Source organism: Sciurus carolinensis, chromosome 2, assembly GCF_902686445.1.
Source record: "Sciurus carolinensis chromosome 2, mSciCar1.2, whole genome shotgun sequence".
Classification (NCBI taxonomy): domain Eukaryota; kingdom Metazoa; phylum Chordata; class Mammalia; order Rodentia; family Sciuridae; genus Sciurus; species Sciurus carolinensis.
The window spans coordinates 159,827,681-159,852,531 of record NC_062214.1 but is presented as its reverse complement, the minus strand read 5'-3'; the positions used below and the strand labels follow the sequence as shown (position 1 = coordinate 159,852,531).

Genomic DNA, 24,851 nt, shown 5'->3' with positions numbered 1-24,851 from the left:
CTGATACAAAGAAGAACTCACTAGGACATATGAACAGATAGGAGGGCTAGTAAGGTGGGACAAGGGCTGTTGTGAAGGTCCTTCAACATTCAAAATTTAGGAGGAGGAGGAGGAGCCACTAATGGAGACGGAGATAGAGTCAACACCTATGAAGGAAGATGAAACCAGGAAATACATTGTCTTGACGCCAAGTAGACTGATCACTACCTTTCAATTTAACAAGATGGGAATCATTGGTGACAATAACAAGAGTGGGTTCTGTAGTGCCCAGACCACCGGGTGGGTGTCGCGCCCAAGCTCCGGACCCCCAAAGAGACCACAAGGGAGACCAAGCCTATGCAACTGCAAAAAGAGCCAGTTTATTCAAGCAGCTCTCGGGTACTCGACACAGTCCAGCTTAGCAGTCCATGCCGAGTACCCCGAGCACAAGTTTACAAGCTGTTTTATACACTTCAGACAAAGGGACTCAGTTTCTCTTTTACAATTAGATGTTTTATGTTCTTGTTTGCATATTAGGACATGTTTTGGCTGAAAAGTTTTAGTCACCACAGTAACCACTGGTCTACAGGAGGTCAGCTTGACCGCAGTCAGGAGGATCCCCCGTTATCTCTAGCAACAGCCCAAATCAACTGCCAAGGACATCCTGTTATCTAGCTAGGCTGATTTCAGCTCGTCAGCAGCTTTTCATTTTTAACCTCTTTTTAGCATCAGCAACTTTGGCAACTTCTTAAGTTAACTCATTGGGGCTTTACAGGTTCAGAGGAATACTGAGGGGAGTACCTGACCAACATACACTGAAGAGAGAACAAAGGTGTTGGGTAGAGACAGTGCATGCAACCATCATTTGATTTTTTCTTTAGGGGAGCAGTGAAAAATGAAATGGTAGCTGGAAAGGAGTTGGGGATCAAAGCAGTGTTACTTCTTTTTTTAGGTAGAGCATGCTGTGCAGACATGGTGACACATGCCTGTAATCCCAGATCCTCAGGAGGCTGAGGCAGGAGGAGTGCGAGTTCAGGGCCACCCTGGCAAGGAGTACTGTCTCAAAAAAACATCTTTAGAAAAGGGCTGGAGATGAAACTGAGAGGTAGAACACTCCTGGGTTCACTCTTTAGTACTGAAAAAAAAAAAAAAAAAAAAAAGGTGGAACGTGTTATGCATGAGTGACAGGCACTAAAACCTGACTGACCTAAATTGAAAAGAAAATGAAATTGATGGGTGGAGACAGAGTATGCGGCTATCTCCTGAATTTTGATTCAAAAGAGAGTAGTGAAAAAGGGACCAAGAGCTGGAAGTGATTTTATGATCACAGAAGTATTTCTTTTTTAAGACGCAGCATATTAGAAAAGTATCATACTGACGCAAATGTAGAGAAAATAAATGACTTATGAGAGAGAAAAAACAATGAGTAAAATTGCAATTGTAATTAAGACCAAATTAATGTCCTACTGTTTTCTTTTCTTAGAGAAACAAATGATCTATCAAGGAAGAGAGAAAGAAAATAATTAACAAGAGTAAAGTTACAATTATTATTAAGACTATAATATCAAAATCTGAATTTTGATGTCTATAAAATAAATGTAAAAAGGACTATGTCATGTAGGTCTCTGGTTTACTAGTGACGAAATACAATTCAAAGCAGTTGAGCCCCAAAGAGAAAGAATTTATTAGCACATGTATCACAGGGAGAAAGCAGCATGGGCCATAGGAGGGGGAGAAGGCTCAGAAACAGTGTAACAGTGGTGACGTCCTTGTCACCATCTGCCTCTTGTCTCTGTTGTGGCTTTCCTTTGCATGCTGCCCTCCTTCCCTCCCCATTTCAGATGTGCCTCTTCCATGGGGTCAGTGTTTGGTCACAAACCGTCTCTAGTCTACATTTCCCCAAAGCAAGAGGAACTCTTCCCAGCGGCACTAGCAGGTGGGTCCTGGAGGATGCTGAGTGGTCAGCAGGGTCACATGTCCATCCCTGAACTTGCCACTTGGGCTGAGGAGTCTTTGGCCAGTTCACGGTCACATGTGCACCCACTGACATGCTCTCTCCTTCTTCTTGCCACCTTTGAAGTGCAGCTGAATGAGAAAAAAAGGAAAAGCAAAGCAAGTGAGAAAGAAAATCAGATACAATTCTCCCACTCACAATCCATACATTCCCTCCCAAAGGAAGATGACCCAATGTCACCTGCATCTACTGTCAAGTCTGATACCCCTTAAGGATACATTGTTTTCCTTTGATGCAGCAGTGTTTCAAATACATTTACATACATGAAATAATACATTGAAGGGCCTCCAACACACAGCACCCAGCATTAGGCAAGGATGGGAACCACCATTAGCCTCCCCTGACTGTGGCATGTCCTGTGCTGCTGCAGAGGCACAGGCACAGGCAGGCTTTGCTCCCTGACAGCACACTGCCAACCTGGTTGCCCTAAGTTCTGCTTACAGGGAGGTGCAGAAGTGAGGGGTCATCCTTCCCTCCCTTTACTGTTGGAGACCACCAGGGGCCTGAGACATGTTTCAGACTGTGCCATTTAGGTTGAGGGCTTCTGATCCCATAAATCTCAGAAGCAGTCCCTTGCTTTCCTGGCAACTCCTTGCCTGCTGGGAAATCCTACTGAGGGAACATGCATGGAGCTGGCCTGAGTGGTGGGTGGCGGGGGAGGGTGCCCCTGGAGGAGCATGGTGGACAGAGCACAAACACCACACCCTGTTGTGTGCGCCCCAGCAAAACTCCACAGCAACCCAACTTGTCTTCTTTTATATATTCTCAGTCCCGTCCAGATTGTTCACTTTGCCACATGTCAGAGGATGAGTTTACCCAAGAATTGTGCAAATGTGGGTCATTATTCCCAGGCAGGCTGTACTTTCCTATTTCTCTACTCATCCTTATAAATCATGTTTTCCCTTTCCTCTTCGCCTCTTACCTCTCGTGTGTTTCACTAAGCTTTTTACACATCCATCCACATTTGGGGTTTAGGCTTTCAACATATGAATTTAGGGAATGGATACAATTCGCCCTCTAATAATAAGCAAAAAACAAAGCTAAATTTGTTGTTAATTACATGAGGAAGAACTGTGCTCATCAGGAGCCTCTCACTAAGCAGAGCAGAGAATTGATTCTATTTTATCTTTTGGGGAAGCATGAAGTTTTGGTGGCTGGCAGAGTAGCTGGATGTGAGCTAAAGAGTTTCAGAGACGGACTCATTTGTGCATGGTAGGTGTTCAGTGAAGCAGTCCTTCTGCATGTGGCTTCCAAGAGGCCGTCATCACTGGCTTGGCTTCCAGAAGCATTTGTAGAAGGGCACTGTGGATTGATTAAATGTGTTTAGATCTTTTAGAGGTTCCAGGGTGATTAAACTGTCATTTATATTAATAATTAGTTTTAAAAACATTTCTGGCATCTTGTTACCTTGGTTACAGAACAATCTTTTCTAGGAGTGTGGGAACATAAAAAATTTTCACTAGTGCCAAAGAATAACTTTGAGTTAACCAGCTTTCCATCACTGTGACAAAATATCTTACGTAAACAACTTCCAAGAGGAAAGTTCTATTTTGGCTCATGTTTTTAGTCTATGGTCTGTCGGCTCTGTTGCTTTTGGGCCTGTGGTAAGGCAATGCATTATATTGGGAACATGTGGTGGAGGAAATTACTCTTCTCATGGTAAAGAAAATTGGCCACTTTGAACCAAGAGGTAAAGGGAGAAGGACGAAGAGGTCAGGGTCCCAGTATAATCTTCAAGGGTAGGCTTCCAATGACCCAACTTCCTACCACCAGGCCTTATCTCCCATCTCTCATTAGCACCATCATCTGGGGACTATGCCTTCAACACATCAGTCTTCTAGGTACATTCCAGGTCCAAACTATAGCATAAATTGAACATAAGAATTCAGGTAAGACTTGTCTGCCTGCAGAATATCAGCTTTACAGACAAGAAATCAAATACCCATATGTGGAGTGTGTGCAGGAGTGCTGCTCTGCAGCTGGAAGCAGGTTGTGGGGCTCCTCTCCACCACGCCAGACTGCAATTTTCAGAATAAGGGTGCTGTGGACTTTTGGTGGGACCATTTTTTGTTGGGTATGTCTTTACATGTTTCCCAGACCTTCAGTACACAGTGATACCACGGGTAACCTTGACGAGTCCTGCTTCCTCAGATGCTTAATTATAACACCAGAGAAGCACGCTGAGGCCAGTGTAGAGGAGAACGTAAGAAGCTTTATTAAAAAAAAAAAAAAAAGTAGAACAGATTTCTCCTGCGTGGAAGAAGGAGACCCAGAGGCAAAATCCATGGGATGAGCAAATCTTGCCCTTTTTATAGATTTTGTTCTCCCGTTCCTTCCCCTTTATCTCTTTCCTTCCTGCCTACATGATTAGGCCCAGGAGATGCAGGTGAGATGGCAAAAAGATGAGAAGCAGCTGGGCAGCGGGGAAGGGCCACATGGAGTGATTTAGGCATTAATTAGCAACTCCTTGCCTGCATCCTTTGAAAAGAATGGTAAGAGCAGGTAAATTTGGTAATTCAATGGGCTCCAGACATTTCATTCTTTGACATTCCATTCTCTCAGGGGCAGCCGCCAACTTTCCAGACGCAGATGGCTTTCATTTTCTCGATTTGACTGATTCCCTATTCTATGCTAACTGCCTGTTCTCAAGTCAGAGTGCTTCCTTAGCGCTCTGGCCACCCAGCACTATGCCAACAAAATACATTAAACTCATTTCCTCAAGTATCTAAGGGTTGGAATTACACCCACAATTAAAAAAAAACCATGAACTCCTTTTCCTTGAAGGGGAATATTCTCTTCCTAGATTTCCACAGTCCCTGTGTCTACTCATAGGCCTTGCTAATCTTGAAGGATCTAGAGTTTTAATGTTATTCTTATATGTACCTTGATTGTGAAATGTGGCAATGTGCTGATACAAAACTTCCTTCATCTTGAACAATCTGCTGTGATGTGGCAGGACTCCAGATTATCAACAGTATGGAGATTCCTCAAAAAACTAAAACAGAACTTCTATATGATCCTGTTATACTATTCTCATTTATGTAGAAAATTAAAAAAAAAAAAAAAAAGCAACAACAACAAAAAACCTGAATAAAAGAGGTACTAGAAGGGAAGAGGAAGTTTGGGGAGGGGAAAAAGACACTGAGACTTGAAGCGAGAGTACAGCCCATGCCCTTTGCAAATTGGAGCAGGGAAGAGGGCCTCAGCTGAAAGGGTTCTCTTCTCATCTCCAGGAGCTGATATCTTTCCTGTTCAGAGGAAATGACTAATGTAGTATCATCTGTGAGCTTATGTTTGAATCTATATTTTCAATTATTGGAATTTGTTTTTAGTACTGAGTATTGAACCCAGGGGCATTCAACTATTGAGCAACACCCCAGCCCTTTTTTATTTTTTATTTTGAAGCAGGGTCTCCCTAAGTTGCTGAGGCTGGCCTTGAACTTGCAATCCTCCTGCCTCAGCCTTCCAAGTAGCTGGGACGATAGGCATGTACCAGCAAGCTATTATTTGGAATTTTAAATTTAAATGCTTAAAGTTCTGTCAGCTTATGAATGACTGATACAGGAGAGTCAACATTCCTTTGCTGGGCCTATTGTTCCCACTCTGGTCTCAGGAGAGTCCCTTCATTTTTTCATCTGTCCTTCATCTGCTTTAAACACTGTGCTTCCAAGTTCTGATATGAATTCTGTGCAAATGGGAAGAGGTAATCATGGTGTCTGCTATTTGAGAAAAGATCTTTGAGTATCTTTATTAGAGGCATCAGAATCCAAGTACAAATTGCAGCACAAGATTAGTTGTACTCACTGTCTTTCTGATAATAGTAATGAATTCTTTGCATGTAACTAAGCTCCAAAATGAATTAAGGTTCTATTCAAATAGAAAGAAATTTTTGAAGTAGAAATTTGTAATTCACTTTATTTTTCTTTTCCAATACAAAAACTACTGTGTGGTTTCATTGCATTTTGTGAATTAGTCAGGGTTCTCCAGAGAAACAGAAACAATAGGTAAAGAAACATACATGTTAGAGAGAGAAAAAGAGAGAGAGAGAGAGAAAGAGAGAGAGAGAGAGAGAGAGAGAGAGAGAGAAAGAGAGAGAGAGAGAGAGAGAGAGAGAGAGAGAGAGAGAGAGAGAGAGAGAGAGAGAGAGAGAGAGATATTTGTTTTTAAGAAGTGGCTCATGTGATTCTGAACTCCTGAAGGACAGCCTGGAGTCCCAAGGGAGAGAGAACGTTGCAGCTGAAGTCTAAAGGCAGCCTGGACGGACACAGGATTTCCTCTTTTTCCAGGGACCTGCCTCCTCTTAAAGGCTTCTCAAACTGATTGCATAGGGCTTGCCTCCAATATGGAAGGTAATAGATAATTTGCTTTACTGAAAGTCTACTGATGTAAGTATTAATCACATCTTAAAAATACCTTCACAGCTATATCTAGACTGATATTTCACCAAAAACTGGGTCAGTAGACACATAAAATTAACAATCACAATTTGCAAATTAATAAATGGGATACTTCATTGTATACTTAAGTTTATAAAAACACACTGGTATGAATAAGATGTTCATATTGGACAAAATCTTCAGAGTAAAAGACATTTTTGAGAGTTTTACATTCAAAACTCACACAGAAAAGAGTACAAACAATAATAAATGCTGGAGAGGATATGAAGAAAAAAAAAGATAAAAAAAAAAACAAAAAAAAACTCACACAGATCTCAGATATTTAGAACTTGAGAGGGTACAGAGTATATTCTTTCTGCCAGTTTTTCCAACCCTGAGCCCACTGTCCCATTCTCTGCTACCTCTTCTCCACAACTGGAGTTTGTGATGGAGAATTCAGTTTTTGCATTCCTGGTATGGTTTGGCTTAGGGATGCTAAATCTAATTAATGCCTTCATTTTACAGAAGAGAAAATAGGCTTAGAGGAAACTTTTGAGTAGGCTCCATTTGGTATTTTAAAACATCTTAACATAAAAGTAATGTATCATAAAGAATATAAAACTTGGGGGCAGGGCTAAGAAAACTCAGCCTGTGAAAGCTACAGGCCAATGAGAGCAGCTTTTGAGCAATATTATTACCAATTGTAATTGGGGTAAGCAATAAAGCAAGATCAGAGTTTAGGGGATTCATATATTCCTAGGGTAACCCTGAACTAGATCACAGCAATTTCTGATTCATCGCAGTTTAAACATTTTTACTGCCTTCACTTGTAAGTGTAATTTTATAGGTGCAGAACATAGAAGTTAACAAAACAGATTCCCTATCTTTCAGGTTGGAGCCTAATAAGTGATAATTATAAATGAAAAATAAATAATTCATAAATATAATTAATACTAATAATTACCAATGAATAATATTACTGTATACAAGGTGCTGTCCCCTTTACAGGTATTTTTTTCATTTAAACCTCCTCATGTATACTTTGGAGATAATGAAATATTTACACAGGGTCGCGCTGGACTTAAACATTCATGTCAGGTCTAACATTCACTGACAAACTCCTCAGAACTCACTTTCTATCCCGCTATGGGCAAGTGTCACTTCGAAATGTGATTTCCAAATCTAAGTGGACATGGGGCAAACCCAACACAGCGACTGGGTTAATTCGGCGGTGGTATCAGTCTACGCTTTGTTGGCTTCAGCTAGTTAAAAAAAAAAAAAAAAGGTGGGGGGAAATGGTGGATGCGGCTAGGGTTGTAGCTCACTGGAAAAGCGCTTGCTTAGAAAGCGCAAGGCCCTGGGCTCCATCTCTAGCACCGAAGAAGGAAAAGGAAGGAAGGGAGGGACGGAGCCGCGTTCAAAGTAGGTTTGTTTCTCTCCCAAAACACTGGAGCCCTAAAAAAGTACTAGTCCTCAAGAAAACTGTTGAAAATAATAGTTCTTGTTATTAAAAACCCTGCTTACTGTCCCAACAATAGTGTTGCCAAGTAATTAAGTCAATTATGCCTTTTGTTCCTCTCGCAACACCTCATTAGGCGAACACCCAAGCGAAACCGCCAGCAGTATCCTGCTTCCGCGCAGCAGGGCTCCAACTTCTTAAATCACCTCGTGGTGCAGCCCTGGACCTGGATTCTCCGGGCCACTCCTCCTTCCAGCGGGTTGGGTGGGGCCGCGAGGCGGTGGCGGTGTGATATTTAGGGTTTGAGCCGGTTGTCTTCCGCTAGAGCCCGGCCTGAGGCCACGATGAGCTGGGAGCTGCTGCTCTGGCTGCTGGCGCTGTGTGCGCTGTTCTTGCTTCTGGTGCAGCTGCTACGCTTTCTGCGTGCAGACGGCGACCTATCCCTGCTGTGGGCCGAGTGGCAGGGGCGACGACCAGGTGAGGATCCTCTGTGACTCTCAGGCACGAGTGGCCAAGGCGGGTTTAGAGCGGCCGAGGCGGGTCTAGATCGCTAGTTTCCTGGTTGTCTTGGGTCCCTCCCGGTTGCGTGGAGCTTCTGCGTCGAGGAGCCGCGCCTTTCCCAGGCTGCCATTGGGGAAGGAAGAGGCCGGGCTTAAGGAAGGCAGTTCTGCCCTCTTGTTTTTTATCCTTTTCGGAAAGATGGCACAGACTTACTTTCCAGCCCAGGAAACGTCTCCAGGGGTGGCCAAACTACAGGAGAGCGTGGGAATCGGAGGGACGCCCCCAGGATCCAGACTTTTCAGCCAGGATCCCAGGGATTCTGGTGCACTGTCAGGGGAGGACACTTTGAGAAACAAGGAGCATCCCCCTGCTTTCTGAAAGTCTTCTTGTACAGAGGCTCAGTGTGTCTTCCTGAAGTTGTTTATCCTCCACTTCTCACTGTTCTGTAGTTTTGGAATTAAATCTGCCTTATCACTAGGATAAAAGCGTAACACTATAAAGAGTTGAATTGGCATCGTGCCTGGGGCGAGGTCATTCTTGGCACACTGAGGGGCATTCTGCCTACCCTTCTTTTGTCCTCTGCCTTGCTTCCTGTTTGATGGTCCCATAATGAAAGAGAGAGAGCACGTGTGCGCGCCCGTGTGTTTATGAATTCTGTGCTGGGTAAGCAGTATGCTCAGCGCTTTACAAACATAACGTCTGACACCGCACAACTTTCTAAAGTGGCATTAGTCTTGTTTTCTAGATAGGGAAACTGCAGTTCAGAGAAAAGAAACCACCTGCCCAAAGGTGGAGTTTCCCTGGACCAAGTTTCCTGTATGAAAATACCTCATGTGATAAAGTTGGCTTGTAAGTGAAATAGTTAACTAGCTCAAAAGACAGACCAGGTTTTCTAAATAGCTGAGGGGTGGAGGTAAAATTGGTTCTTGGGGACTGAAAAAAAAAAATCTGATGTTACAGTGCTTTGTGCCTCTCCAAAACTCAACCCTTCCTGATGAAATTTTATTCCATGATATTTCATTTCTCTGGTAGGGTTTTCTTGGGTAAAACATGTAGCAGCACTGTCGTTGAATTAATACATAGCATGTACGCAAGATCAGTGCTACAGGACTATGGTAAATAGTTTGTATCCTTGGTGGACTTTGTTTTTTTTTTTTTTTTTTTTAGAATCAGGAATTCCATATACACTGCAATTTTATTAACTGCAGGACTTTCTCCTGATTGATTGCCCCATTTTAATAGATGAAAGGCATGTGCCTATTCCTGCCTTTGGCTGCCTTGTGGATATTTGTGTTTGATATTAAGTGCTTTTGTGTTAACTTGGACTTTGTATTTTTATCATGAAATTCTACAAAAGTTATTCAATCCATCAAATTATGTTTGGAAGGGAAAGACATTAACAAATCTGAATGAATATCTAGCAGCTTAACTGCTAAGTAAGTTTAATTTTTACTTGCTTATTGAGCAAAAGTTAAAAGATAAGGTCACTAATAATGTTTAAGAAATTCAGTGAATTTTTTCAATTGTGTTACTTTTGCTGGAAAAATAAGTTTTGAAGGGATTTTAAATTTAATCATATTCAATTATGTGGTTTTATAAGTTGAAAATTTGCATGTTAATTTCATATTACCACATATAATGTTACATTAAAATTCAACAGATTCAGTTAACATTTTAATAGCTTTTAATTTTTAACTTTTAACTGAATTTAAAAATCCAGTCATTCTTAATCTGCACTGACAAAAAGTAAGCTTTATAAAACTATAAAGCATACACAGAAATATGTGCAGTGTGTAGAAACATTTGTGGAATGCAACTTCATTTGCGGAGCATTAAGGAAAACAATGTCTAAAAAGACACTGGTGTAGAGGAATAAGGAAAAAAAAAAAAAAAAAGGAACAAGGAAATCCACTGAGATTTCCAAAACAGCTTACATAAAGATATCTGGGCAGACCCTATCAAGAAAAAAATTATGCTCCTTGACTACTTTGTAGATTTATTATTTTTTGTCACTTTAAAAATTAGACAACACATTCATGTAACATAAAATTTAAAAATATGAAAGCATATATGGTAAAAAGCAAAGCTCACTCACCCCACCCTTGTCCCCCAGTATCCTGCTATGCTTCTTGGGCAATCACTATTTTCTGCCTCTTTTGTGTCCTTCTGGAGAGACAGTCTCTGCATTTCCAGGCGTGTATCTCATAAGGTGAGTTTTAAAGGAAACTGAATTTGGATATTGGACATTGATCTAGAAAACTCCATGGCACAAATCCAGAGTATGAAAAGGGAAAACAGCAGGACATGTATGGAAAACTCAGGTTTTAGTTGACAGAAACCTCAGTGTGAGTCACCCGGGAAGTGGCTCCCAGCAAATGAGGTGGGTCTGGGCTACATCTGCAAATGTTAAGTGTCTAAAGAAATGACTGCCAATGATGCCTCTGTGCTGGACACTGGGGACACAGCAGGGACCTGCCACAGTCTGTCCATAGACCCTACGTTCTGTGGGACAGGGAAATGATGGAGTCAGCTCACCCTGCGCTGCACTGCCCAGACCCCACTGGAATCCTGGGTTCTTCTGGCCAGCTCCCTTCAACAGAGCATTGAACAAGCAATGGGAGCAGAGCCCAGGACCTGGTGCTCATGACATGTGAGGATAGCAGCAGAAGTTGAATATGCTTATTTAGCCTTAGAGAAGCAAGAGATGGGAGCACTTTGGGAGGACAGACAGCTGACTTCAAGCACATGAGGACTGCCGTGTGGAAGAGGTTGGGTTTATTCTTTCTGATGCCAGGAGGCAGGCCTGTTGCCCACTGCTGCCAGTCAGCAGAAGTGAAAGCTGTATCCCATCAGTGGAAGAAAGAACCCTGGAATGATCAGACTTGTGTGAAAGTCCCAGATGACTAGCTTCCACACCCTGTGAGGGAAGGAAGTAGAGACTAGTCAACAGTTTGAGGAAAGAATTTTCAAACTGGGTTGGACATTGGACTGTAAGTTTCTTTCTAACTCTAAAGGTCTCTTTAAGGGGGTCTTTATATATGTGAGATTCTGTGGAAGGTTAAACAAAGGCCAGGTGCTAAACAAGAGTCTTCTTCAGGATGGGAGGGTGGATGTCAGAACTGAATGTACTACGGTAAACTTGAGCCTGGACACTTTCATTATTGACTTTATGTAATAGTTGTTTATTGGTATAAAAATGAATAAATCTTTGTTTTGCTGCTGTAAAGTCCACCTGTTAAAAATATTTACGTACTGGCAGGCATGGTGGTGCACGCCCATAATTCCAGCAGCTCCGGAGGCTGAGACAGGAAGATCTTAAGTTCAAAGCCAGCCTCAGCGAGACCCTGTCTCTAAATAAAAATACAAAATAAGGCTGGGAATGTGACTCAGTGGTAAAGTGTCCCTGAGTTCAATCCCTGGTACCCAAGATAAATAAATAAATAAAATTTTGTGTACTAATTAAAGTTGACATTATTTAGCAACGGTTATGTGCCAGATACTGCTTGAAGAGTTTTCCATGTTTAAACTCATTACTCTTAATAATCCTGTGAGGGATTTAATTATGAATCACTTTTCTTGATCTGGGAAATTAAGGCACTGAGCATATGAGGCATGCTTACTGCTGTGTGTGGTAGAGCTGAATTTTGAACCCTGGCAGTCTCTAGAGCTGCTATGGTTAAAAGGATTGGATTTGAAAGTGTTTAACTGAAATAGTATATAAGGTTCTTGATTTCAAGTTTCCTGATATAAAATCAGAAATGTGAAGTTAAGTAATTACTTGCTTGCTAGTTTTAATCCATTAGCACCTATCTTAATAACGTGAGAAACACAGGAAGTGAACCACAGTGACTCTACAGGCTCAGACAGTGGCTATTATCTCCTGCAGCACAAATAAACCACTTGTCATTGTTTAGTATTGCAGCATTTTCACAGTCTTCAACAGAATCACAACTGTGCAAGAAGAATACAACATGTCTTCCTGTCATATATTTTGTCTGGTAAATAACTAGATTCTTCTCAAATGAGAGCTCAGGCATTTCAGGAGCACTATTACGAAATGAGATTAAGTCATTCAATATGATTGGCAAATGGAGAAAATATTATTTTTAATATGCAGAATAATTACATCTTATCATAGAATAGCACTTGGAATATTGGCATTCCTCATGGATAGCTTAATTTCAAAAAGTTGGAAGAACTGACTGAAAAAAAGGCTGGGATCTGTAGGGATCATCTAATCTGAATTCACCTTTATATGGGAAGGAAAGTAAGTCTGAGCAATGAGTTTCTGTTCACTTACCTTACTTTTCTTATCACACATGTGGATAAATAGAATGATCCATGGAATGATAAGGCTAACCTTGAAGTAAAGTCTGGAAATTCTGAAAGGCACAAAATACTGTGTAGATAACTATTATTATATGGTCTGTATTCATGCTTTAAAAGATTAGGTACAAGGTGTTTTCTTGGAACATTTAAAAATTTAAGCTCCACATATTAGTATTTATATTTAGTGGTATTGTTTAAAAGGTTTGATGTTTGTTTGTTGCTAGTCTTTGATGTGCAGGTGTGATCCCTCACTTATTCATTCCCTTCTATCTCTTCTTTCCTCAATAGAATGGGAGCTGACTGACATGGTGGTGTGGGTGACTGGAGCATCCAGTGGAATTGGCGAGGAACTGGTTTACCAGTTGTCTAAACTGGGAGTTTCTCTTGTGTTGTCAGCCAGAAGGGTACATGAGCTGGAAAGGGTGAAAAGAAAATGCCTAGGTAAGTGAACCTGAAACAGCAGCTGTGCTTCCTAGACACGAGTCAGACTCCAAACTCAAGTGCAGCCTGGGAATTGTAGAGGGGAGATGGACTTCTCCTGCCAATCCCCCCACCCCTCCAAATGTGCCAGTGCTTTGTCCTTGGCCCTTTTCTTCTGTCACTTCTTAGTTGACTTCCCTTCACCTTTCCTGCCTCATTTTGTCAGCTTTTGACTCTTTTTTGCACTGACTCTTGGCATTAGAGAGACACTGCTGATTGTCCAATCCTTTTGACTTTTTAGTGACCATGTGACTTATATTTTTGTCTTAGAGAAAGAAGTTTGGTTCATATTCATGAGATTCATGTATATAATCACTGAAACTGAGGTAGGATGGGTCTTACTCATTTATTAAAATGTGAGATACTGTTAATGGAGTGGTATAAACATTTTTGTTATAGAGAATAAAACAGAGTGAAATTAGGTATAAAAAATGCAACAATAGCTAACATCTTTCACATTCACATAAAGGGTGACTGTGTTAATATTTTTGTTGGTTTGGGTTTTGGTGTTATATTCACATTGAAAGCAGCCTCAAGTAGGAGAGCTATTATTTCTCATAGGGTGCTTAGTACCTAAACTGAGAGAATGGTGAATTTTCCAGCACATTATTTTTTAGTCATTTGTTAACCCTTTATCAACTTTTCTTTAACTTTGTTGATTGAGCTAAACACAATGAGTTCATTGCCTGATTAACACTCAGCAAGACCAGAGGTCCTTTTTGATGATATTGCTTCCAAAGTCCTCTTGGGGTACCGGGTCATTTCTTATTGTAGTTACCCTTCTACTTCTGGGACCTGGAAGTCCTGCACTGTCAGAGAGGCGGAACCCTGTCAGCCTTTCTTAGTTGGTGTGAGCATCATTGCTTTCCTTTAATCTGTCTGATCGTTAGTGCAAGCCTTTACATTTATTATTATGCAGATGATGCTTCACTATGCCCTCTTTTGCCCCTAAGGCATTCCTACCTCCTGCATTTTCTATTTTATTTTTCTTACTGGCATTATTTGTTCTATTTCAAGGTTGGAGTTCAGGCAAATTTACTTTAATGAACAGAAATAGAAAATGGCAGTTGTAGTACAAGTTGATTCTTGGTGGGATTTGCAGAAGGACCCTGTTTTCTTATATGTCATTGGCCTCTGGCTTCTAGATGTCATTTGACTGTGGGCTCTCAGCTTCTTACTGATTTAACGCATAAACTTTCATTTTCGTTTTTTCTTTTTTTTTTAATGTGTAGTGGCAATCAAACCCAGGCTCATGTGTGTGCACTCTAACCAGTGAACCACATCCCAGGCCCTAAACTATCATTTTCTAATGTGTGTAAGGCAGCAACTAACCTTTGTGGGCCTTCTGCAAAACAAACAAAACTGTACTTCTAAAGAAAATGCTCTATAATTTTTGTTTCTTATAATTTGTAGATTAGTCTTGATTTTTGCCAGTCTGTTCTAACATTCTACTGTCTATATTCAAGTTGATGCAAGCCATCCATGTCTGGTGAAGTCAGACAGCTTTTTGTCTAAAATGTTTCCATATTACCTTTAGTCTTTTTCCTGGTGACTAAGAGGAACTTTCAAAGGGCCACCCAGAAGTGAATCTGTTGGCAACTGTTCAGAGTGTGTTAAACTTAAGGAGAGTAGCAAGGAGAATGAATGATCTTTGTCCTGATGTCCTGAATAATTTTAAAGTATTTTTATTTAGAGAATGGCAATTTAAAAGGAAAAGATATCCTCATTTTGCCCCTTGACCTGACCGACAGAAGTTCCCATGAGGCGGCAACTAAAGCTGTTCTCCAGGAGTTTGGTAGAGTAAGTAGCAATTTATATTCATTCATTGCATTGCTTTGTCTGCCTTTGAAGTACTGCAAAGGACATTCCCGTCTATGGTGCTCTCATTCTAAGACTTGTAAGTACATGGCGTCCATGCAGTGAGATCAGGCTTGTGAATTAGGCCTGTTAATCACTGAGTCTGACATTATTTTCCATAAAAAGTCATATAAAATGGGAGTACCATAGGTACATTCTGGTTACTTTATATGATTTTATTACTAACAATATACCATTGTTCCATTGGGTCTTCAGGTTAACAATATAAGCAATCATGCCTAGAATTTCCTTTAAGTGATTCATAGTACAACCCCTAAGCATCTCTTTTCTGATTTTATTTAACTAGATTGACATTCTGGTCAACAATGGTGGGAGATCACAGCGTTCTTTAATTGTGGATACAAACTTGGATGTCTTCAAGGAGCTAATTGAGCTTAACTACTTAGGGACAGTGTCCTTGACAAAGTGTGTTCTACCTCACATGATCGAGAGGAAGCAAGGAAAGATAGTTATTGTGAATAGCATTGCGGGCATTGTATCTGTACCTCTATCTAGTGGATATTGTGCCAGCAAGTATGCTCTTCGGGTAAGTCTGCTAAAACTCAACTCTGATAGAACTGACCCAATTGGGGAATATGACTGTCACTGGAACTGGGCAATAATGTTGGGAAATAGAAATAGGAGAACTTTGGTAGAGGATATGCCCAGTACATGATACAAAAAGATTTGAGCCACACATGCTTCAAACTTGTCCAACATATATGTATTGAGTACCTGCACTGTGCCACACACTGCAGCAGATCCTGGGAATACGAAGATATCATTTTGCTCTTAAGAAGTGTATATCGTCTAGTCAGCCTGTCACCCTTCACCTTATCCCTATTTCTACCACATTCTCATGGTAAACTGTGGGTCTTCCCTTCCTTCTACACAAACTTTGGGATGTATTTTCTTCTCCCATTACTGTGACTTCCTTTCCTTTCCCTTTGTCCTTGCTGTATATTTTGCCAGGTCTCATGAATGTGAAGAGGTACTGCCAAGTGGATGATTAGTTCTGGGCCTTATACCCCTACTAGAAAAATCCTGATTCTGTTCAGTGGTTTTAGAAGAAATCTTAGCCAAGGCAAAGGCTCAGAAAAGAATTGAATTTTGAGTTTTATAACTTATGAAGTGTAAATATTAGAATTGAAGGAAATTTTAATGTTTGCTTAAGTGTGGAGATGAAGACTATATAAAGCAGATATGATTAAAGGAGAATTATTAAAGGAGATGCAAAATGCAAAATTAATATTGCTGAAGGTTCGTTTGAGTCAGTGTTTTACTCTTGGGAAAATGAGATGCTATAGCTATGTGGTTGTCTTACTCTCCTGAGAATGTGAAGCTTTGGTTCTTTAGGATATCTCTCTGCTCTGAACAGGAGACAGTTTGAAGTGATGAAGATGCAGAATGCAGCACTGATTTCTTCCTCTTCAGCAATGGGCTGTCAGTCACAGATGAGGTTTGCATCTGGGCAAACCTCAGGTGGGCAGATGTAGGACAACTGCCTGTCTTTTTGTCCCCCAGAGTTTAATAAGACATACAGAATGTTGTCAGTAAAACACCAATGAGCTGTCTGGCCTCCCTCCAAACCTCTCTGTTAATTACTAGATTTGATTTTCTGATAGGATGTGGTAGGTTGAGACTCTAGTTAGTTTTACCAGTAGTTGAACACTAAGACCAGAAGGCTTTTGTGAATAACACAATTTATTCTAGGATTTTCAGCAAGTTATGGAGTGAATTTGTTTAATTGAAGTTTACATGTTAAAGTAGATGGGATTTCTTTGGGTACCAAGGATTGAACCCAGGGGCACTTAATAACTGAACCACATCCCCAGCCCTTTTCAATATTTTATTTAGATAGGGCCTCACCAAGTTGCTGAACTGGTTTTGAACTCATGATCCTTTGGCCTTGGTCCTCCAAGCTACTGGGATTACAGGCAAGTGCCACCACGTCCAGCTAGTAGATAGGACTTTTAACAAGAGGTTTGAACCATCTTGAGAGGTTTTATGGTCTGAAAAATGGCTTACTTTATGTTCTTTCCTGCTTTTGTGGCAGAGGGCAGAAGTTAAAGGTCAGGAGTTCTCCATTTGTTTACCAATTATTTTTTGGTTCATTTCTGAGGGGCACTATTCAGTCTCAACATAAACTCTCATAGTTCTCATGAGGCCCAGGACTAGTCATGAGTAAATAGCACTTGGTAGTGTGTTAGGGGTCAGTCAGTATTTAAAGGCTGGTAACTGAGTGATGATGTTGGATCATATATGAGTGTACCATGGGTTAGTGTTTAGGTTTTTAAAGTTACTCTGGCTTTATAACATTGTAGTCTTGGAAAATTCCCAATTTATGAGCAAAGGTGATGGGAAGCAGATTTATGCCAATTCCCTATTGGATTAGAAATGACCAGTATGTTTAAGTCCAGAAGGTCTAGCTTGTCTCTATAAATGTCATTCAGTAGGTGATCATGTTACAATTTTAACTGGTCAGGTACTTGTAATCACCTGAAAAAAGACACGTCTGCTGAAACTAGCACATCCTGTTAATGCAGTAGTCTACATTGAAAAGGTTGCCTTCTTTCTCTGTGGTGAAGTTCTGTGCAGCACTGATCCCTCTGCATTCCCTACTGCCCCAACACTGGCACTTTAGATGACTCTGGGGAATAAAGAGAACGTCCACCCCAGTGATTTCTGGAGAACATGCACTTGATTTGGAGAAAGGAGATGAGGATTGCTATGAGGAGGGCGTTCAGGGCTTGCCTTCAGTAAAAACCATTGATGGCAAGAGCCACTTCTGCCAAGGTGGCAAACTGCTTATACCTGGCAAGAGCTGAGAATGTCTTTCCTGGATCGTCTCTGTTCTCACAGTGAAAGATGCCTAACAAGCTTGCATGACTATACCACCTGTCCTTTACTCAGGCCTTTCAGAGCATATTTTGAGAAATTGTGTGATATGAGTCTCCATTTAACTTTATTTGCCTTTTTTCTTAGCTTTGCTTGTCTTTTTTTTTTTCCTTTTGTGTCTGCTAGGGTTTTTTTAATTGTCTTCGATCTGAACTTAACAAATATCCAGGTATAATCATTTCTAACATTTGCCCAGGACCTGTCCAGTCTAATATTATAAAGAATGCCCTAGCTGAAGAAGTCAAAAAGGTAAAAATTTCTCATTGTCATGTAATTTGAATACTTTACTTGTTATATTGTAGTGTTTTATCACTATATTTCAGGGTTATTATCATACATTTAATGTTAGAAAACTAAAGGTATGATGAAAATTGTTAGCTGATAGTGCATTGGCATTCAGTTTAAATAAAGGCTAATGATATTGCTAAGATAATATTTATAAGTAGTCTGCTATTATGTGTACACTATAATGTAACAGTTTTTTCTTATTTAGAAGTCCATTTTATCTTCCTCCATTTCATCCCCATACTCTCCATATTTGATGAGATTTCATTTGTTAAATGCATATCATAATAATTTGAGTCTGTACTAAAGTGATAATTAAATTATTCTAAGGTGATGCAATTCTAACTGGAAGGAAACCTTCATCTTTTAGTTAGCCTATACAGTGTTCTCTGGTATATTTATCATTCCTATTAGGCTGATTGAAGAATTTCAAAAATTGCACTGGGGATATAGTTCAGGTGTAGAATGCAAGGCCCTGTGTTTGATCCCTAGTGCTGAAAACCAAAAATTAAGTTTGAAAGATTCTGAAGGTTTATAAACCCCCATAGGGTCTGTGGGGACTCCTGAAGGAGTAACCCAACTAGTTGGCCTTTGGGTTTTTCTTGCTTAAATGTTCTGTGAAATAGCTTGAAAAATTACTTAGCATTCACTTACTTTTAAACTTTTCTTAGACTGTGGCCAATGTTGGAGAGCAGTCACACAAGATGGCAACTAGTCGTTGTGTACGGCTGATGTTAATTGCCATGGCTAATGATCTGAAAGAAGTCTGGATTGCAGAGCAACCTTTTTTGTTGGTGACATATTTGTGGCAATATATGCCAACACTGGCAACTTGGATAACCAACAAGTTAGGGACGAAAAGGATCAGTAACTTTCAGAGTGGTATGGTAAGAACAATTTATATATTTCTTAATAATATGTTTCAATTTTATAGGAAATAAAAAATCTTTTAGTGCTTAAAAACTTTCTTGCTAACCTCCAACAATTTCATATTAAATACAGAAATTATAACAAGTATTTCCCCCTCTACATATCTGGTGGCTTACTGTAAATTATTACTAGTCTTGGAGAAATGAGTTTTCTCTGAGGTAAAATCAAACCAAAGGTTGCCATTGTTTCTTTCTTCTACACTTACTGTTTGACCAGGATATTTGTCCAAGTGCTCTCTCCCCACTGTCTCTCCTCAGCAAGTCCTACCAGTCTTTCAGGAGTCACCTCCTTGAAGTGATCCCTGGCCTTCCTTCCCCCTTTCCCCAGGTCTAGGTACACCTTGGGCCCTGTGCTACACTGTGCACTGACTACACTGCTCAGACAGGGGCATGCACACTGTGCAGGACACACTCCTGTTACCTCATTCCTGAAGTCCTCTGCACATCTAGCATGTGCCTGTGGCCATAGCTACAGAAAAAGCTGGTTACTGCCTTCGGACCTCACTGCTATAGCAATTATTAGGGCATATCATTAACTGATTGATAGAGTTGTGACCATCAGTACAGTTTAATGCATGAATAATACAGCAAATGCAATGAGTTCATCTCAGAATTATAGACTGATTGTGCAAAGAAAGATTAGTGCTATGGATATATTTTAATTGTTAAAGTTACTTCTTTCATACTTTGTCACTATCATGTTTTAGAACTCAGAAAATGCAGATTGACATAGAAAAGGAGAATTATAAAACAGGATCATACTCCATATGTCATACACTATCTAATCTATCACTATTTTAGACAGTCCACTGAAACATCCAATCCACTTGTTACACATTTAATTTGTTCCAACTTTTTGTAGGGAAGTGCAAATGAATTACTGGGGGAAAAGAGCAAAACAGCAGAACATAACAAAATGCTTAGAGATTATAAAATGGTTTCATAATACACTAAAACATCCAGAGCTTGAGAAATCATTAATGGGTCTTTCCTTGTATTAATCTGTAGTGTGGCGCAATTTGTTTGGAACCAAACCATTTACAATTGTTTTGGCAGTGCTAAGACTCGGTTGTACAGGTGTTCCAAAGGCAAACTTGACCAAAGATTACACCTGAGATTTAAATTTGGAGCAAAGCTGATTTATTGGCATTGAGCCCAGCAACAGATAAAGAGTAGGGAGGGAAAGGCCACCTATTCAGAGAGGAAACACAGTATCCTGGCTGAAAGCACAGAGCCTAGTGCTAGACTACCTGGGTTCAAATCCCAGCTCTATCCATCCTTGCCCCTTGACCTCAGCAAGTTACTTCTCCATAGCTCAATCTCTCCATCAGGGCAATGGAGATTAGTGAATACTACCTAGTCACAGGATTGTTTTGGAGATTGAATTAGTATATAAAAAGCTTTAAAACAGTGTGTAGTGTTATAAATGTTTGCTGTTATGCTTTTATTTTCTTTTTCATCATCTCATAGTAGCAGGATATTCAGTTTACATACAGTAAAGGTAAATGATTTTTATATTAAAGCTAAAAAAACAAATCTATAATTTGAAAGGTGTATGTGATGATTTGATATGATATATACATTGTAAAATGGTTGCTATAGTCGATCTAATTAACACATCATCTCCCAGTTCTACCTTTGCTGTGTGATGAGAACATTTAAGATCTACTCTCCTATGCAATGTGAAGTATATGTTACAGTGTTATTAACCAGTCACCATGCTATTCATTACATTTGAATTTGTGACTTAATAATAACCTACACTATTCATCTTGTAATTGAAAGGTTGTGCCCTTTGACCAACATCTGCCCATTAGCCCCATCCTTCCAACCCCTGGCAACCATTATTCAATTCTGTGCCTCTATAAATATGAATTTTTAGATGGCACATACAAGTGAGATTATACAGTATCTTTTTGTATCTTACCTATTTTACTTAAGATCCTTCAGCTTCATCCATGTTGTCAGTAATGCCAATATTTATTTTTTATTCTTTTTGTGGTATTGGATGTTGAACCTAGGGTCTCACATTGAAGGAAGCACTCTACTACTACTGAGCTCCTTCCATAGCCCTTTTAATTTTATTTTGAGACACGGTCTCACTAAGTCACTCAGGCTGGGCTTGTACTTGGAATTCTCCCACCTCAGCCTCTCAAATAGCTGGAATTACAGGAATGTACCATCATGCTTCACAGGATTTCCTTTTTTATGGCCAAATACTATTCCATTGCACAGATATACACCACCTTTTGTTTAACCCATTTATTCTGACAGTATACTTAGGTTGTTTCCATATCTTGGCTCATAGAAAACTAGAAAAATGAGCATGGAGGTACAAATACCTCTTCAAGATACTGGTTTCATTTTCTTTGGATATATACCCTGGTAAGATTTAAATGGTTCATTCTTGAACCTTGGTCCCAGTGTGGTAATGTTGAAAATGGAGGAACCTTTAACCGTGGGGCCTAGTATAAGGTAATTAGGTCCTTGTGGAGGGCATCACTCTTGGAAGGGATTAATATATGTCTCATAGGACTCATTATTCTTGAGAGGGTGAGTTGTCATAAAGCAAGGCCATTCCATGTACTATGCTCTATCTCTATGGAGCTGATTCCATTTCTCTTCCATAAAATGACCCAGATAAGGGGGCTTTTCAGCAGAGGCTGAACAGATGAGGTCACTCAGTCTTTGACTTTTCAGTTTTCCAAATGTGAACTTAGGAAAGCAAACAAATGAGCAAAAAACCCCAAACTTTTTTTTTTTCTTTTGCCATACTGGGGATCTAATCCAGGGCCTTTTGCATGCAAGGCAAGCATTCTACAAGTGAGCTACATCCATAGCCCTTTTCATTTTTTATTTTGAGACAGGATTAAGTTGCTCAGACTGGCCTCAAAGTTATAATTCTTCAGTCTCAGCCTCCCAAATTGCTGCGATTACATGTGTGCACCACTGCACTTGGCTTTTTTTAGTACCCTGCCTCTGGTATTTTTCTTAAAACAAAGTAGAGTAATACATATAAGTGGAACTGCTGAGTATCTATGATATGGTAATTCTATTTTTAATTTTTTGAAAAACCTCCATATTGTTTTTCATAACCTCTATACCAATTTATATTCTCAATGATTTTAGTAACAAAGCAGACAAAAACACATTATAGAGGTGATTTTTTTTCAGAGGCTAAAGAGGAACCAGGGACTGGTAGTCATATGATAGTTGTTATTCTCTCAGAAATGTCCATATGAAGATTATTTCATTTTGTTTACACACTATCTAAATGTAAAATATAAATATCACTTGAAAATTGAGCATTTGATTACATTAGCCTTTAATAAAAATGATGGCTTCCCCCCCACCATCTTTACTATATTGTTTATCTCATGGTCTTAATGCCTTATCACTTTTTTATTTATAAATTAGGTTAGGTATTCTCTAATTTCCCATAACCATTTCTGAGGCATGATACTTCATTCTCTACACAAAACTACAGAACAACAGCCACAATGAATTTTGTGTTATCACTATCATATTATTATTATTGTCATTTTTAGTATAAATTCTTTCAAGAGGTAAATGCGTACTTTCCAAATGGAAGTCACAGATGAGGGATTACCAGGTTGTTTTAAAAATTCTTTAAATAATACATTAAAAGCTCATAAATAATTTATTTTTTTTAAATAATTCAATTTTAATAATCTGATCCATTCTTTGTATTTAAGTCAGTATAGGTATGATATGCTAATCTGAGAATAAATGAGAATTCAGCATTTAAGATATGATATGAGCATATACCAACCAATGGTATTCATACCAGATAAAGGAGATAATAATATTAAGCCATTTAGAGAGATCTGTGTACAGCTCTAGAATTTTGAATTTTGAATTTTGAATTTTTTTTTTGTTATAATCTAAACATTTGCCTGAGGCTTGTAAGGATTCTTAGCAGTGAATAATCAAAACAACTTAATTGTAAAAACTTGGGTAAATAATAGGAAGGACTCATACATATTACTGTTACTCTTTTACAGGATGCAGATTCCTCTTATTTTAAAATTTGGAAGACAAAACATGAGTGAAAGGAGCACCTGCAATTTTCAGGCCACTGGAGGGAGAAGTGGAAAACATAAATAGCAATCTTATGCACAAAAGAATAACTAAAGGCTAATATGTGATTTTACTTCTTGAAACAACTTTCCTTTCACCATACAATAAATAAAAAATAAGACTGTCACAAATCTGGAAAAACAGGATTAATACATACTACATTCTTTGAATAAAAGACTATCTAAAAATACTTAGGGATTGTTATGGCTTGGATGTGAGGTGCCCCCAAAAAGCTCATGTGTGAGAATGCAAGAAGGTTTAGAGGAGAAGTGATCGGGTTATGAATCCCCTGACAGGGATTAACTGAGTGGTAACTATGGCTGGAGGAGATGGGCATGGCGGGGGATGTGCCTGTGGAGTATATTTTGTATATGGTTTAGTCTGTCTGCTTCCTGACGATCACGTGAACTGCAGTCCCTCTGCTATACTCTTCTGCCATGACATTCTGCCTCACCTCAAGCCCCGAGGAATGAAGCCAGCTGTCTATGGACTGAGACCTCTGAAACTGTGAGCCCCTAAATAAACTTTTCCTCCACTAATTATTCTTTTCAGGTCTTTTAGTCATAGCAGTAAAAGAGCTGACTAAAACAGCCATGTATGCTTAAAATCTCGGTTAACAAATCTAACCAAAGAATAAACATCCATTTAACACAATGTCTTTGGCAATTTGTGCTTCTATAACATACCACAGATTACATAACTTATAAACATGACAAACTTGTTTCTTATAGTTCTGGATGCTGGGAAATCTGAGATCATTACTACCAGGACTGTTGTCTAGAGAGGACTGATGTCTGCTTCCAAAATGGTGCCTAGTTGCTGTGTTCTGCAAAGGGGAGGGTCACCCTATCCTTATGTGGTGAAGGGTAGGAAAATCAGAAGAGCAGGACCCTTCATCAAGGCTTTTATTTTGGGCACCTATTCACTTTCATGACTCTTGTCACCTTTAGGCCATGCTCTTACTACTGTTGCATTGGGGATTAACTTTCAACATGAATGCACAGTAACGTTAACTATGGAATATTTCAAAACAAAACAGAGTGCTGGATGATGAGCAGATATAAACAAGTATTTGGAATGATCCCTACCTCCAAGATGCTTATACTCTCTTAGAAGCATGGAGAGATACAAATGACTGGTCTGAAGCAGTCAATAGACTCAGCCATGATTAATTCAACACCTGTAATAGGCCACTTGCTATACTGGGGTGCTTATGTTAGTTAACTTATTTATTCCTCTTAACAGTGACTAAGGTAGATGGTATTATCTAGTTTTATAGATGGAAGAAAGAGCTGAACAAGGCAATTGGTAGAACTTCCCAACGTTACAAAGGTAGTAAGGGCTAAGATCACGATTATACTCAGCTCAGGAAGACTCTACTGACAACTGATAAGTGTTCCTAGAAGGAAAGCAAACCAAATGTTGAGTCAGGCCTCTAAATATCATTCTAGCTGGGATCTTGGATGCAATTCTTCACTGTCTCTTGGTTCTCTGGTGACTTTAAGCAGATTTAATTTTTTCCCCAATCTATTTTTCTAGTTCTCCATGCAAGACTGGTATGATTGGGGCTGGGGAGATAGCTCAGATGGTAGAGTGCTTGCCTTGTAAGCACAAGGCTCTGGGTTCGATACCCAGCACCCAAA

At 39.7% G+C, this 24,851-nt stretch overlaps 2 protein-coding genes across 11 annotated transcripts in view; one reads left to right on the top strand and one right to left on the bottom strand.

The window, feature by feature from the left end:
- Positions 1 to 1,660: 1,660 nt before the first annotated feature.
- The window catches only part of Pcnx4 (pecanex 4), a 51,715-nt gene continuing 28,524 nt past the window's right edge, over positions 1,661 to 24,851 (bottom strand). For 5 of the 10 annotated variants that reach the window (XM_047542357.1, XM_047542361.1, XM_047542359.1 and 2 more), the window contains one exon: positions 1,662 to 2,064. In XM_047542357.1, coding sequence (XP_047398313.1) covers positions 1,817 to 2,064 — 248 coding nt within the window. In that variant the 3' untranslated portion in view covers positions 1,662 to 1,816. Of the gene's footprint in view, positions 2,065 to 11,217; positions 11,247 to 24,851 lie in introns of those variants that run through there. The other 5 variants (XM_047542348.1, XM_047542349.1, XM_047542350.1 and 2 more) reach the window with 2 other exon arrangements.
- Dhrs7 (dehydrogenase/reductase 7) lies at positions 8,117 to 23,354 on the top strand. Its single transcript, XM_047542364.1, has 7 exons — positions 8,117 to 8,305; positions 12,947 to 13,099; positions 14,832 to 14,938; positions 15,303 to 15,542; positions 18,020 to 18,142; positions 18,850 to 19,065; positions 23,133 to 23,354. The coding sequence occupies exons 1-7, from the start codon at positions 8,173 to 8,175 to the stop codon at positions 23,178 to 23,180; spliced, it is 1,020 nt and encodes a 339-aa protein (XP_047398320.1). The 5' UTR covers positions 8,117 to 8,172; the 3' UTR covers positions 23,181 to 23,354.

Excerpts from the sequence above, each read along its gene's own strand:
- Dhrs7 (XM_047542364.1), top strand. The coding sequence starts at position 8,173 with ATGAGCTGGGAGCTGCTGCTCTGGCTGCTGGCGCTGTGTGCGCTGTTC. Across the intron at positions 8,306-12,946 it reads GTGGCAGGGGCGACGACCAG|AATGGGAGCTGACTGACATG; the intron begins GTGAGGATCCTC and ends TTTCCTCAATAG. Across the intron at positions 19,066-23,132 it reads GTAACTTTCAGAGTGGTATG|GATGCAGATTCCTCTTATTT; the intron begins GTAAGAACAATT and ends ACTCTTTTACAG.